Below are 17,244 nucleotides of genomic sequence, written 5' to 3'. Positions count from 1 at the left end.
ATTTATAGTAAGTGTTATCCAAAATCAATTCTTTAAAAAAAATTTATCCTGAACACATAAAGTTTTTCAAGTTAAAAAATGTTTGGTTTTTTATCATCTTTGAGATGTTCATCAATAGATTGAGAAAAAATTTAAACTTATTGTCCAATATAACAATATTACAGTTTGTTTGATGTTTGACTTGTTTTTTTAGCAAGTTATTGATTTATACGTCAATTTATAAAGTTAGTAGGATAATGATTTTGTTTTAAAGTGGTTTTAGTGTTTTGAAAAATCAGTATAGTAACCATGACATAATACAAATTTAGTTGTTTATTATTTAAGACCTAATAAAAATAGTAGGTTATTATTTTAAACAGAATCACTTTACTGTAATTTTATTCACAAAATTAAAGTTAAAATTTAGTCATATAGTTATAATAAGATGACCAACTATACTCATTTACTGAGTTTTATACTCTTTTTTCACAAACCATACTCTTTTCAAATCCTGTACTCTGAAAGTACTCATTTGTATAATTTTATATTGATTTGTATTTCTGAAACATTTTTTTAGATTATTCTATTTCAATTTTATTAATTAAATGTTTATTTAGATTCTTTATTCATGTTTACACACTTATTTTTTGAACTTTTATTACCAAAATGTTTTTTGATTTATTTTTTCTTCATAAAACTTTTTTATTTTTATTTTTCACCATTAAACAAACACTTCCTCCATTTATGATGTCATTGCAAAGATGACATAAGTTTTATGGGAATTCTGTTTAATTAATTTAAGATTTAAGGTGTACAAAATAAAATAAAGTTTTATTTATCTAGTGAAGGTGAAGTTGCATGTAAGTATTAATATTATAGTTTCATTTTCATTTTACTTAGATAATATCACATAATATTTATTTAAAATCAAAATCAAAATAAATTACTAATATAATTTTTAGAATATTAATTCAAATATGAGCGATAACAAAAGAAGGAAAAATCGTTTAAACAAAAATTTAAGAAAAAAGTTTCCATTTATTGTAGTTAAAAATCGAAATGATGACTCCTTAGTTAAATGCATAATCTGCAATAGGGAACTTTCAATAGCAATTCATGGACGTATTGCAATAACGGCACACATTGAAACTAATGTACATAAAACGTCTCATGACACAGCAGTTTAAACATCCAAACTGACAACATTTTATAAAGGGAATACTTTTAGAACTAATGAAAAAAAATTAGCAATTATGGAGGGTACTTTCCCTTTTCACACAATAATACATAATCAAAGTTTTCGCAGCATGGACTGCACTACTAAATTATTAAAAAAATTTTGTGACAAAAATTTTTTTTGTGCGCGAACAAAATGTGAGTCTATCATAACCAGCGTATTTAATGAATACTGCAAGAAAATGCTATCAGAAAGTCTGGATTCTGTATCATATATATCTATTTTATCAGACACATCTAATCACAATGAAATGAAACTTTATCCAATTTTAGTAAGGTGTTTCGATATTAGGTACAGTATTCAAATTAAGATTTTAAGTTTTGAATCAATTGAAGGGGAAACATCAGACATTTTGTCTAATCACTTATTTCGAGTTATAACAGACAACAATTTGAATAAGAAAATTTTGGCGCTCTCGGCTGATAGCAAATACTAATTTTGGAGGACTCACCGGTAATGGTGTAAATAATGTGTACATAAAATTACAAGATCTTCTGAAACCAAATATTTTGGGAATTGGTTGTTCTGCTTACATTATATCAAATGCCATGAATACAGCATCAAGTTCAATGTCAATAGATGTGGAAGTAATTGTTACAAATATATATTTATATTTCAATCGGTTTACAGTACGGGTAACAAAGTTTGAAAGAATTTTGTGAAGAGGCTGGTGTTGAATACAAAAAACTACTTGGTTATTCCAAAGTCAGATGGCTTGCTTTAACTCCAGCATTAGAACGTGTTTTACAGTTATATGACCCACTATGTTCATATTTTTTAAGCCTTAATAAATTTCCTACAATTGTGAAGAAATTCTTTTAAAACGATGTCAGAACCTATGTTTTTTTTTATTCACAGTCAGGCGTCTTTGTTTCATAAAATTACTCTGCAAATTTTGGGGGAGATGAAATTTCAGCAGCAGTAGTTTGCATTATATTAAACGGTTTCATACTGCAATGTAAATCCTGATTTAATGATGGATTTTTACCACTAATTCTAAGGCATAAACCGCTTTGGAAGATTCCAATTCCAGAATAAAAAATGATTTTTAAAAGAAGTTAAAAATTTTTATTTAAATTTTTAATGAAGGAAGTAAAAGATATTGTTATTAATGACAATTTTCTCTTTGAAGAAATTCGAAGAGTAAATTTATATTTAAATGTAGAAAAATCAAAGAAATGGAACAATGAGAAAATAGAACGTGACAAAAGATGGGTAGGAATCTTTCGGCATTTTAGAGAAGAATATATCCCACATGAAAAATTAAAAGTTTTAATATAAATTTCTTTATGTAGTCCAGGCACTAATGCTGCTGTTAAAAGGGTATTTTCACTAGGGAATGATTATTGGAGCAGTGAGAAGTCGCAACTTTCTGTAAAAACATTATTAAACATTAACAGTCAATTTAATATGCAAAATGAAAGTTGTTCAGATGTGGCTACATTATTAGACAAACATCCTCATTTAGCAAAAAAAATCTACTTCAAAGAAAAATATTTTTTTAAAAGAAAATAAAGTTTTTATCATTTTTTCTTCTTTTTTTTTTCACCTATGAAATACTTGCAAAGTGTACTTTTTTTTAACAAAAAATAGTTGGTCACCTTAGTTATAATCTTGTTAATCAATAGTAATTCAGTAAGCCAACTATTAATCTTTAACATTTGCCAAAAGATTTTTTTTTCCTTTTATATTAATAAATAAAAGTTATGATAATTGAAAAAAATCAACAAAAATAATTATATAAAGCACAAATAGTATAGTATTATAAGCTGCATAATGTTTAAACAAGAGTTTGATTTTTGTGGGGAAAGCAATGATTTGTGACAGTTATTTTGATTGATTTAAGTGATAACTTAAATGATTTGATATCTTAGGCATTTGATGTCTAATCAGTTAGGTTGTTCCATTTAGAAACAATGTTATATTTTGAATGTAGTTTTTGCATGATTGAATAAGCAATTTAAATACCATTTGTATTTTTATCATCTAGAGTATAGTTAAAAATTAGATTGTTTTTTAAATCTATAATTAGATGCATATATTTAGCCATGTATTAGTTTAATTAACAATGTTATCTATATCAGTTTACAGTTTTTTAATAAAAATCAGGAAAATGAATGGCAAACAATACTGGAATCAGAATAAACCTTCATCGAACTCCTGTAGAAAGAGCCCAACTTAAAAGAGATTAACCAATAACAACATGTTGTGTTTGGTTTTTATTTATATATAAATATTAGTAGTTATTCATATTTAAATAAGTTTAATAAGAAATAGACAAAAAAAACATTTAGAAACAAAAAAAGTTTGTAAATTAAAAACCTAGTTAAATACATTTTAAAAGTTCATCAGTAGCAATTTTAATTTTGTATAAGAAATTATAATTCATACAACCAATAGAAATTTTTTTTTGTGTCACTATAAAAAAGAAAAAAACACATTTTATAAAAAGGATAAAGAAACTTGTTTAAATTTACAAAAATATGCTGTGCATGAAACTTCTTGTGCACACTTATTTCTGTAATTATATATAGTATTTTATATGCATTGCATAGTATTTGGATTTTAAGTTTAAAATTTAACATCAACTTGCATTTATAGAATACTCTTTTTATTTATATAGAAATTTCTAGTTGAATTTAAGAATATTTTTTAGTATATTTAAAAATGTTTTGAATGTAAACATTTATTTTTAAGATTTTGCACTTATCTAATACTTTTTTAGAAATTAAATGAATTTTTTAGGAGTTAACTGAACTTTTTTAGGAGTTGAATGAACTTTTTTAGGAATTGAATGAACTTTTTTAAGAGTTGAATGAATTTTTTAGGAGTTGAATGAACTTTTTTAGGAGTTATATGAATTTTTTAGGAGTTAAATGAATTTTTTAGGAGTTGAATGGACTAATCCAGATATTCTTGATAACTATTCAGCTCAAGGGAGTTGGGATTTAAACTCAAATGATGGCGATCCAATGCCACGGGTAGATGAAGCTGGACTTAATCACCATGGTACAAGGTACGTAATAAAATATCAAAAAAAAAAAAAAAATTTCAAACTTTATCATTTATATTTTTAATTCTGTCACAACTAACTTGCTAAGTTAAAGATAAGTTAATATTAGAAAAAGAAACTTCATTTAAATAGGCTACCTGAATCTTATTCTTCAGTATTTCAATACTGTTACTCCTCCTGTTGCTATATTATTATGATGTCATCAGTGACATTTCATGCAAGTCTAAGTTTGCATTATAATAAAAAGTTCATTTTAGACCTTGGTTGAAGTAAATAAGAAAAAGTAAGCAAAATGCATATTTAAAATGCACATCACATCATCATGTTTAAAATTTTTATCAAAATAACTTTTTGTGGGATTTTTCTATTGCCAAATGAGGTTTTAAGGCTATAAATTCATTTGATACATTTTAAAACACAATAAATTTATTTAAAGATAAAATTTATATTATAAAATTATATATATATATAATATAAATATAATGTCAATACAAAAGTAAAAATAAAATACATGTCAAGATATATAGTTATATTATAAAAGTTAAATTAAAAAATTATTTAAAATTAAATTAAAAAATTGTATAAAATTTATGCAAAGATATTATATTATATTTTATATCGATATTAACTATAAAAGAAAAACTTTAAATTTAATAACTGTGGTGATTGTAATCAATTGTCTACAGTTTTTCAAAAAAATTTATTTGAAAGCAATTTACACAATTACAATTGATCATAACATCAAACCTATTTATTTAAAGTTTAAGTACAAATAATTTGTTGTTCTTTCTCATTCTACAATTCTACAAAAAAAAGCAAGAAATAATGTGTTATAAATTCAAAAGTGTTTTAAATGCAATTTTTTGATATAACTTTACTTCTCTTACAATATGATTTGGTGAACTATAATTTATTTTTTTACTGCTTAGAATAATAAAAAATAACAAAAAAATATTCTTTTTTATAATTTTAAATTTATGAAATATAAAAATATATTTTATTCCTGCTAAACATCATAACTCATAAATCTTCATAAGCTCATTTCAAAGAATTTCATGTATCTAAAAAGTTATATAAATTGGTTGTGAAAACAAACTTTTTTTAATTTTGGTTTTAATCCTCTCTCAACTCTTCAATTCTGCACTAATTCTGAAACTTGATGAACAAGGCGATTGTGCTGAAAAACGAGTTGAGCACTGTACAAGGAAGATGATGGGAATCTTGGAATGTCTTGCTTGCAAAGCGAGCTTTGCAAGCAAGACATTCCAATTCTACCAATACACCACTACCATATTTTGTTGAGGGTGGGTGTGAGTGCAAATTATAGCTTCCTATTTTGATCAAGGCTTGATATACATATCTTTATATACATACCTTTTATCTCTCTCTCTCTCTATAAATATATATATATATATATATATATATATATATATATATATATATATATATATATATATGTATATATATATAGATCTATAGTTTGTTGGCTTTGGGAAGAGCGGAAGGAAAAAAGTGATTCTTACGCCAACACATACGTCACTTTTAATTACTTTTGACTTTCGTCCAACATTTTCGTGTTGGACGAAAGTCAAAACCATTAATTTAATTACAAATTAATTGTTATATAAAAAAACCACAAAAACGCAAATTTAATTGACCTGAATGTTTTTAAAAACATTCTGAATGTTTTTAACAATATAAACAATGTTTTTATTTTAATTTTTTTTAATAAAATGTTTTTATTTTTATTTTTTTTAATAAAATGTTTTTATTTTTATTTTTTTTACTGTAAATCATGCGCGGAGTGTTGCTACATCGACTATCTTATAGCCTGACTCGCAAGGGAGTGCTGCTACATCGACTGACAAATAGCCTGACTCGCAAGGGAGTGCTGCTACATCGACTGACAAATAGCCTGACTTGCAAGGGAGTGCTGCTATATCGACTGACAAATAGCCTGACTCGCAACGGAGTGCTGCTACATCGACTGAGGGTTTGGTTGGGGCAGGCAGTCTATCAATTAATAAAAAAAAAATTCCGGTCTTGCATTTTAATTTTTACTTTTTGTCAACAAAATATGGAAAAAGCTTTCGGACAACATCTAAGGGTTCTATATATACACATATATATATATATATATATATATATATATATATATATATATATATATATATATATATATATATATATATATATATATACATATATATATTTATACATATATATATATATACATATATATATACATATATATATATATATACATATATATATACATATATATATATGCGGTAGTGGTGTAGTGGTGGAGCGCTCGCTTCATAAGTGAGAGGTTCCGAGTTTGATTCCTGTTACATCCCTGGTAGTACTGTGCTCAACTGGTTTTTCTGCGCAGCGGCTTTGTTCGTGAATAAAAAGTTTAGCAAAATCCCTTAAAATTTTATATATGTAAAGCTGAGCAATTACTTGAAAAACGCTGAGTAAAAGCAATTGCTTTTTTTTATTCACCAGACTATTAAAAAATGAATGTAAATCAATTTATTTATTAAGATATTAGCAAAAAAGCATTTATTGTTTTGCCATTATACTTCTGGTTGAGAGGTTAATATAAACTTAATATTTTTCATTGTAAAATATCTGGTTTGAATAATAAATGTACCTTCTTTTTACCTAGTTTTTTAAACAATTTTCAAATAGTTTTACAACTTGATTAGGGTTTTCAAACAGTTTCACAAATAGATTAGGGATTTTCCCTTTGAAAAAATGTTTGCGTTTTAGTTCAACTGGAGACTTTTGACAAATTAAAAATTGTAATTAAACAAAAAATACCGCTTTTCTACTTTGTTTTATCTTTATTTCCTTTAAAATATTTCATTTCCATTTACCGTGGAATCAAATTTATTTGCACTATTTTCTTACTAAATCCAAATAAAAAATAAAAATTGTTATTTTGGTTTTAAGATTTTATTAGTAAAACTTGTATCATAATTTTTAAATATACTTATCTTATATCTATAGCACTAATATTATTTTTGTTTTTAAAATAAATCAGATATAAAGTAGACTTTTAAAGCGTTTACTTATTGAGATTACTTATTGTTATTTTTATTCGGTTATTATATGTTTTATAAACGGTTATATATAAAAGCATTGATCTACATAAAAATTAATTGCAAAAAGGAAAACCCAAACATAACGTTTATAGCTTGAGTGAAAGTTATTTTAAAGAGCTTTTTTGTTTCATGTCATTTATTAACTACAAAAGCTTTTATCACACAAGTATTTTTTTTTTTTATAAAAGATCTGGAACTTACCTTTGAAAAAAAGAAATGGCGTTAAAAATTATTCATTGAAAAGTTTTTTGCTAATGAGTTAATAAATACTTTTTTTTGAAATGTTTAAATAATATGAAACTTATCTTTTAAGGATTATTATATATATGTAAGCACTCAGCACTTAGAGATCACTTTAATTATTTTGATTATTTCACCTAAAAATCTAGTTCAATTTGATTTATAAACTCTATTTAAGTAAGCATTAAAATACTTTTCTTTTTTATAGAAGAATACCTGCCAAAAATTCTCTTTTCAAGCACATGAGATATTCTTACATACACAAAAAGCATTTTTATTCCCGGATTTTTACGGAAATGTTTTCAAAATACTATTCTGGATTTTTTCTGGATATTCTGGATATGACTAGGATAATCTATGTTATTAAAACAATTATTGTTAGCATGGAGATGTTTGTATATGTGTGAGTTTTTGTCTCTCCTGTAGTGTTCAATCATTCGTGTTTTTAGGTGGCGAGAAGTTTCGTCTATATAACATTTTTTTCTCAATTGTTTTATTTATATTGTGCAAAAAAGAAATTACATCCTGCGCATACAAATTTATAAACAATGGATAATATAAACTCTACCAGAAGAGAATCGTTTGGTAAAACATATTAGAAATTTTAAAAGAGGTAAAAATTAAATTAAAGTTTATAGGTTTACAATGTTTTTTAATGATAGAGTTTATGCGCAGGATGTAATTTTTGTTATGTAGGCAAAACTTCTTGCCACCTTAAAACACGAATGATTGAACACTATAGGAGAGACAAAAACTCACACATATACAAACATCTCCATGCTAATATTAATTGTTTTGATAATTATAATAATGACTGTTTCTCTATATTGGGTTCCAGGCCTCCAATAAATTCAAGCTTAATATTAAAGAAAGTTTGTTCATTGAATGGAAAAATCCAGATATGAACAAACAGTTAAACCATTATAAGGTATCACTTTTTACATAATAGTTACCAATTTATTAGTCATTAACCTTTTGTTAAATAATTTAATATCTTTTTTATTCTATTTTTTGCTAGTGCCTATTTTGTCATAATCAATGAAAAATTATAACTTATTTTTTATTACCATAGAATATTTGTATATAAAATTAAATTAGTTATTTTAACCCAACTGAAGATGACTATAAAATAGTCAAAACATGTATTGTTATTTTATTTGTTTAAGAAAAAATGGTTTTTATTAATAAATCAAAAAAATTTGTCTTATTTCTCAATTGTTTTATTAGTGGTTGCTCACAACCTTGTTTGCAATAAATTTGTTTTAAAAAAAGGTTGATAATGCCTGACCAATAATGCTAACATTTAGCCAATACATGTATAGAAACCTTATTTTAGTATGACATTACCAGTGATGTTTGACGCACTCTTAAGTGTACTTAGTTAGTCCTAATTGTACTTCGTCATATACAAACTATAGTAATTTTTGATTAAAGGTTAGCGTTTGGCAAGGCATTATCTACTTTTTTTAAACAAATTTATTACAAACAAGGTTGCAGGCAACCACTAATAAAACAATTGAGAAATAAGAAATAATATATATATATATATATATATATATATATATATATATATATATATATTTATATATATATATATATATATATATATATTTTTTTTTTCTTCTGGGAATTTTTGGAATTCTGAAAATTCCCAGAATAAAAATCAATTAAGACTCTTTGAGTTTGTGGTAATTTCTGGATGTTGTTTGCTCTCGATTTGTGATTTTACAAAATTTTAACTATAATATATAACTATAATTGTATGTAAGCAACTATATTTTGTATTACTCAAATTTTATATATTTGCAATAAGTTTTTTTTTTTGTAAACAAAATGCTTATGAGTTTTGGTAGTTTCTAGATATTGTTTGCACTTGATTTGTGATTTTATAAAATTTTATAAAACCATATTGATTTTATAAAAATTTAAAAACTCCAACATTTGTATGTAAGCAATTTTCTATTATTAAAATTTTATATATTTGCTTTTTTTTTTTTGTTGTAAATAAAATGGAATTTTAATTCATTTAAACTATTTCAAATATTGAAACTTCCTTTGTGTAAGAAGTTAATTGATGTTAATTTCATTTTAAAAGAAGATCTGTTTTTAAAAAATAGTTAAAAGTGTTTAGTTTAAACAAAAAGCAGTTAAAATATGATATTGCTAGTCATTTTCAGAGTAAAAAAAACTTTATAAATATTTTATAAAGATGAAACTCAATTATTTAGGCAATTTCAATTATTCAGTACCTTTTTGTTTCACATTTTTCTGATTTGTTGATCATATTTTCCGTGATTTTTTAAGATGTTTATAAAAACAATTTTTTGGGATTTTCATTAATTAAACATACATTGTAACAAAAGGCTTTTTATGACCATGAAAATGCACAGCAAAAGAAAAAACAGGAATAGCACATGATAACGTTGTTTATTTAGTATATATATAGTTGTTATATTTATAACATATAAAATGCATATATATATATATATATATATTTATTTATTTGTATTTATATATAGAACAATAGAACAAACATAAATGGTATAGTTAATATAATTTTAATAAATTAATATAATTATAATAAAGTGTTATTTTAGTTATAAGTAAATAATTTGTCATTATAGTTAACTATAGTTACCTGTAATGATTTATTATTGACCATAGTAACTTATCTGTAACGATCTATTAATTATCTCTACCTATTATTAACTCACCTATTATTAAGGTTTACTTTGACAGAAAAAATTGTTTTTAATTTTTTATTTTTTTTATCATTTCCTGAAAAAATACCTAGAATAAAGTCTACATTTTGAGTTTGGGTAGGCAAGGTATGTACTATTAAGGATTTGGGTAGGCAAGGTATGCACTATTGAGGATTTGAGTTTGGGAAGGCAGTATGTACTTATAAAGGACTTTTACTATGGCAAAAAACTTTATTTTTTGTTCTTATATTTTGTTTATTGATATGTTGTAAAAAAGTAATTTTTTTATAATGCTAACTTTAATCCTGACACTTAAACGGTAGGAATTAAAATTAGAATTACAAATATATATATATGAGGGCTTAAATTAACACAAAAAAAAACTAATTTTAAAAAGTTTCCTTTGCCTCTTCCTTGCATGAATGTTAAAACTATGAAGTTTTTTTGTGTGCGGTGTACAAAATGTTTTATGTATGGCTTGTAATTGTTTTTACTTTTACACACTAGCAACTACAATATTCTTTCCTAATGTTGCATAATTAGTTGCATAATGGTTTTAAATTAAATTGTATTAGAGCATCAATTGACTAATTTAATGATGCACTTTTGTCAATCAATAAGTTTTACAAAGCAAAGTTATTTACAAAAAGTTTAAACTAATTCTAGATTAATCTGAGTTAAACAACTGATAATAATGACTCATCAATATATGATTAGAGTTAAAAATGATTTCCTGTAAAACTTTTAAAAACTTTTGTTTATTGGTTTTTTTTAAAGTTGTTTATCATTTTTGCTCTTATACTTGATTTAAATATCACATTTGCATATCTCACAACCATTTATTTAAAGATATCACACAACCATTTTCAACATTTGTTTAAAGATATTTTTGTTACAATAGTATTGACATTGATGACAATAGATTGACTTTATAAAATATCAAGCTAACATTTTTATGTCTGTTTAGTTAACATGTTTGGTTAATTGTTTCTTAATTCAATGTTTCAAAATAAAATAATGTGAGAAAGACAAATTTAGTTTAATAAGAACTTTTTATTTGTTTGTTTCAGATTATTTTTGAATGAAACTATTTAGAAGAGAATTATAATTAAACAGAATGAATTAAAATGACATATTTTGTTTTTATTTCACTTGTTTGATGCATTGCAATACAGTTTATTTTCAAAAGTTTGTGGAGTTGTATTGAAAAAGATTATTTTAAGAAATAACAAGTACATTAACATGTGTGTTGATGACACTAACTATTGTAATTTACTTGCGATAATATTGCAAGTTGCTTAATAAACTCAAACATCCTTGAGTTTATTATGCATAATCTTTGTAATAATTTTTTAATATTAAAACCTCATATATTCCATATTCCTTCTTACACTCCATATTCCTTCTTATATTTCATATTCCTTCTTATATTCCATATTCCTTCTTATATTCAATATTCCTTATATTCCATATTCCTTCTTATATTCTTTATAAACTTTGGCATATATATAATTCTGACATATATAAAATTTGCTGAATGGTCACACACGAGCAGTGAACGCCTGAGGGAAGAAATGAAGTACATTAGAATAAAGGAGAATTATTTTTCAAACAAAGCATATTTTGACAGTTGTCAAGACAAAAATAAAGATTAATAGAGGAATATTTAAAGTATAAAAAAGACAGACAATGCACCTAAACAGTACTAAGAATAATAATAAAAAATAAATTGTTATATAAATGCTAATATGAACTAAGATAAACAAAAAATATATCACCAAACAAAAAATAAATAAAACAAAAAATACATTAAAAATAAAAAGTATGCATACAACAATGAAAGGCCTCAGAATGGAAAAAAAACATTAATGCCAATGTGTAAACATAATTTTTGTAGTGATTAAGTAATAAACATCCCCTAAGAGTCGCGTCTATTATTACTGGCGTTTTGATGAGGATCAGCACTTATAACTAGCTTATCCCGTCAGACAAACATCATTGCCACTTATGCTTTACCCAGCAACTTACGCTTATTCCATATTGCAGTAAAAAAGGATTCACTACAAATAGCCAAAACCCAACCATACCCAAATTTGTAAAACACTAATATTTTTTCGATGATATGGTATAAAAAGTGTTGATCTACTGCACAATATAAATAATTAAAATAATCACTTACCATACCACTGGTACAAAAAACTAAGCACAATAAATTAGAATTAAAATAAAAACGCCAGAAACAAAATTAAAAGAACTAAAGTGTGCAAACAAAAAATATTAATAAAATTTCCCCTAAAACCATTTAAACCACATAGGTACTTCCAGCACCAATGAACCAAAAACAATCAAATGGTAGTATTAAAAATCCTTTGAAAATTAAATAAAACGCAATAGAGTCTTCAAAAAACTCTAACGCTGTCATAGATACTTCATTCGAATTTTGTTAACCAATCTAAAGTGTAAGAAAATGAAACAATCCATATATATGAAAGTTGAAAAATATATGAAAGTAGAAAAAAATAAATATATATCACCTGCAAAAATGTAAAGATTTAAACATGTAGTGAAGGATATAAGAAAATCTCCGAACAATAATAAAAGACAAAAATTGTGCATGTGAAACTTAAAACAAAGCTGAGTAATGAATTTAAGATAATACAGCATAAAAGTTCTTTGATAATGGTAATAATATGAAAATCAGCGGATAAACAATATATTAAAGAATATTGTAATAAGATTAACTAAATACTAAAATAAGAGGAGACAAATTTTAGCCAAATAAGTGGTTAAAAGATTATTTTAGGGTGATATAACAATAATATGTCATGATATAAAAACGATGATTGAAGCGGGAGAAAATATAGTCTAGAAGTAAAGCTTTCTCTACGGTCCAAATTAAAAGTAACTTTGAGACTATATCTAAATCCAAATTTCCAAAAAGTAAAGCTTTCTCTACGGTTATAAATTATTATCCCTTCCTGCTTAAACATGCTGTGTCCCAATATACTTTGCACATTTTAAGTTTTAAAATTGTCACCAGACTTTTTCAAAAAACAAAGAAAAAAGTAAAGAATAATAGAAAAAGCAAAAATATTTTTTTACTTTTTTATAAGTCCTTGATAATTAGCTCTGATATATGTGTTGAAACCCTGCAAATGGCTATTTCAGTATGAGATCATTTATGGCCTTTCAAGGCAAACAGGCTAAGTATGCAAAGATATATATATATATATATATATATATATATATATATATATATATATATATATATACACACACACTTATTTATCTATTAGATGCGCTGGTGAGATTGCAGCAGTTGCTAATGAATATTGTGGTGTTGGTGTTGCTTTTGGTGCAAAAGTATCTGGTATTCGCATTTTAGATGGACCAATGACAGATAGTTTAGAAGCAATGGCCTTTAATACAAAGTCAGAAGTAAATGATGTTTATAGTTGCAGTTGGGGTCCTGATGATAATGGCAGAACTGTTGATGGACCACATCAGTTAGCTCAGGTAATTATTCCTATTTGTAATAATTCTGAGCTGTAGAATTTTATAGAGATTTTTTATTGAAAAATCAAAATCTTACAATAGCAAGGAATAAGTAAATTTTGATGCAAGATGAAACAAGTTTTTAAATTTTTATTCCAATTTTTATGTTGTAGTAATATATAAAGAAATTTAAAACTAAGTATGATTAAGAAAAAAATATTTTTTTGATACTAATCATGGAGTAAACATTCAAGGTAAAATAACTAAATTTTTGAATAAAGTAAGTTCAATCTTTTATTTTTATAGGCAGCATTAGCACATGGTGTTATGTTTGGTCGTAAAGGTTTTGGAAGCATATTTGTAGTGGCATCTGGAAATGGTGGTCATTTCAAGGATAACTGTAATTTTGATGGATATGCAAATTCTATCTTTACTGTTACTATAGGTGCTGTTGATGAACTTGGACAAATGCCATATTATGCAGAGCAATGCGCTGCTATGTTAGCTGTTACTTATAGCAGTGGACAAGGTCATCAGAGAAATATAGTTAGTATTTTATTTAACAAAATAAGTTAGTTTTACAAGTTTATAATAGTTAGCAGTATTTATGTATGAATGTATAAAGGACAGTCTGTCCTATAACATTTTTAGGTAACATTAGGTATTGTAACAAAACCGAGTTAGGTTACATTTTGTCCAAAGTATTTGTTATTTTTATGTAACAAGACATAACATTTTTATGTAATGAGGTGTAACATTTTTATGTATTAAGACATAATACTTTTATGTTCAAAAATCCTGACTAGTATGTTCATACTTATGTAATTAAGGACTTTATGACAAAAAAATTGCGCTGGTTAAAGTTTAGAAATATAAAAGTCTTTAAAAAATAGGCATCGCTCGCCCAATTGGGGTAATGGGGAGCTTAGCTACAGCTCTATATCTATACAAGCCTTATATCTATATTTATACAAGCCTTTCCAGGAAGCATGTGCGGTCGCACACCTTGTTCGTCCATGTTTAAAGTAATTTTTTACCACGTTTTCATATAGTTAGGGTTTTAAAAATATGCAGCGAAATAAAGCTATAAGAAACTGCAGAGAATAAAACAGTAATACTCAAAGAAAGGAAACAAATACTATTTTAAATTAAAAAAAGATAAACTTTGTAAAAAGTATAATATACATAAATGTTTTACTGTTTTTTTTTTCTTTTTTTTAGGGCGTTTGTTTTTTTCCAATACCAAAAGAGAATACAACTCAAGGAAAAAAGCATATAAGAATATAAGGAAAATATAAGCATTTTTTTAATATATACAATTTATCACAACTTTTGTAAGTCATTATATTAAGGAAGTACTTTATTATTTGCGCTAAAAATACGGACGACTTTGAAATTTGTTTTTCAAATATTTTTGCTAAACTTTATTGCTTTTATCAATGCACAAGAAAATGAAAAAACTAATTGCTATTTATTTGTAAAAATCTTATTTTTATTTTTCAGCAAGTTCTTTTTCAATGTGAAAACAAATAAGCGTAAAATAAAAATTTCTCATAGCTCTTGCGTACATAGCAAATTAGTTTCTTATTTATATGGACTGATAAAAATCGAATTTAGTAGCTAAAATTAACAACCACCATAAAAAAAGAATACAAAGTTGTATAAAAGTTTAAAAAAAGTTTAATTTTTTTTTAACTATTAAATTTTTCTAGTTTGTTCAAGTAAAATTAGTTACAAATTTGTTTCCTTTTTATAGTATTGTTTTTTTTTCTCAGTAGATAAGTTTTGCCGCAATTTATTGAAATGCTTTAAAAGTTAAAAGATAGCATCTGCTGTGGTAAGTCTAAAAAAATGACTTTAAACATGGACAAACAAGGCGTGCAACTGCATGCACTTCCTGGAAAGGCTTGCTATATATTGTTTTACTGTTATATCTTGTTGTGCATGTATATATATATATATATTTAAAGTGTAAAACATAAACGAAATGTTTATTTATATTTTATATTAACAGATTTAATAATATAATTAGGTAAAAGAAATAGTACAAATTTTGTACGTATACAGCTGTACAGCTGCGTAATAACTAAACTTTTTTTAAATTATACTTCAATTGACATTTCAAATTGAGGTGTCAATTAAGACATATTGCGTCTCAAATTGAGATGTCAATTGAGATGAAATGTTACATAAAAAAGTCTATATTTGAGACCTAATTAAAATCTCATTTTTCTTACATTACGTTACGTCTCAATTAGTTATACTTTTGTAAACCATTTGGCTTTTAAAAGTATAACTTTTTGACACAAAAATGCAGATTCAAACTTTTTTTTTTGTGACAAATTAACCAATTGAGACAAAGCTATTTTACAATAAAAATAAAACAAGATAAATAGAAATATGTTAATGATAAACAAGCATTTACTGCATTATCAAGTTTATTTAATTAATTTTTAATTGAAAATAAGAGAATGTATCCAATTATAACCGATTGAGATATAACTTAACTTTAAAATGTTAAGGGATATATATATATATATATATATACATATATATATACATATATATATACATATATATATACATATATATATACATATATATATACATATATATATACATATATATATATATATATATATATATATATATATATATATATATATATATATATATATATATATATATATATATATATATATATATATATATGTATATATATATGTATATATATATATATATATATATATATATATATATATATATATATATATATATATATATATATATATCAGCTCTTGGAATTAGGAAAAACTGTTTTAAGTTGACATCGAGTCAACTTAATGTCAACTTCGCTGACTTTTTAATTAAATGGTGACATTAGTTTAAAAATTTGACCAAAAAAAGTTTTAAGAAAATGTTTGTTTGCCATTTTTAATTTATCCAACATTTAAATGAGATTTTCATTTTTTTGGTTTTTGCTTTAATTATATTTAGAATTTCAAATAAAGTTTTAATAAATTTTGTTGTTTTTAATTTATTTGAAACAGCAAATAAAATTAAGTTTCAAAAAAAACTGCTGACCTCAGATAATGTCAGGTTGGCAGTATGGTTGGTGTTGCTGAATGGTGATCCTAATTCTGAGGGCTAATATATATATATTTTTTGTTTGACATCTAAGTTTACCATTTGTGGTGAAAACGGCTCTTAATAACTCTTTGTCTTTAAAAGTGACAAAATCAAGTTCACTTTTTGTAAAAAACCATCTAATTTAATTGAGTAAACTAATTAAATTTTATCCTTTTTTAAAAAACTACAAAAATGCTTTATAGACTGGAATATTATTTTTTTTTTTTGTAATGGAAATAAAAACTTGGAAAAAAAAAAAAATGTTTTTTATTTTTTCCAATTTTCGCTATAATTTAAAAAAAAGAAAGATGAAGTTTACATTTTATGGTAAAAGTT

General features: G+C 24.6%; 1 protein-coding gene across 1 annotated transcript in view; it reads left to right on the top strand.

The window, feature by feature from the left end:
* LOC100206506 (proprotein convertase subtilisin/kexin type 7) overlaps positions 1–17,244 on the top strand; it is a 47,507-nt gene that overhangs the window by 19,097 nt on the left and 11,166 nt on the right. The window contains exons 3-5 of the mRNA XM_065794485.1: positions 4,106–4,232; positions 13,581–13,800; positions 14,086–14,325. Of these exons, the coding sequence (XP_065650557.1) occupies positions 4,106–4,232; positions 13,581–13,800; positions 14,086–14,325 (587 nt within the window). The remainder of the gene's footprint in view (positions 1–4,105; positions 4,233–13,580; positions 13,801–14,085; positions 14,326–17,244) is intronic.

The sequence above is a fragment of the Hydra vulgaris genome, chromosome 03 (assembly GCF_038396675.1).
Source record: "Hydra vulgaris chromosome 03, alternate assembly HydraT2T_AEP".
Classification (NCBI taxonomy): Eukaryota; Metazoa; Cnidaria; class Hydrozoa; order Anthoathecata; family Hydridae; genus Hydra; species Hydra vulgaris.
Note: the sequence above shows the minus strand (reverse complement) of the source record. Positions and strands in the feature narration are given on the sequence as shown.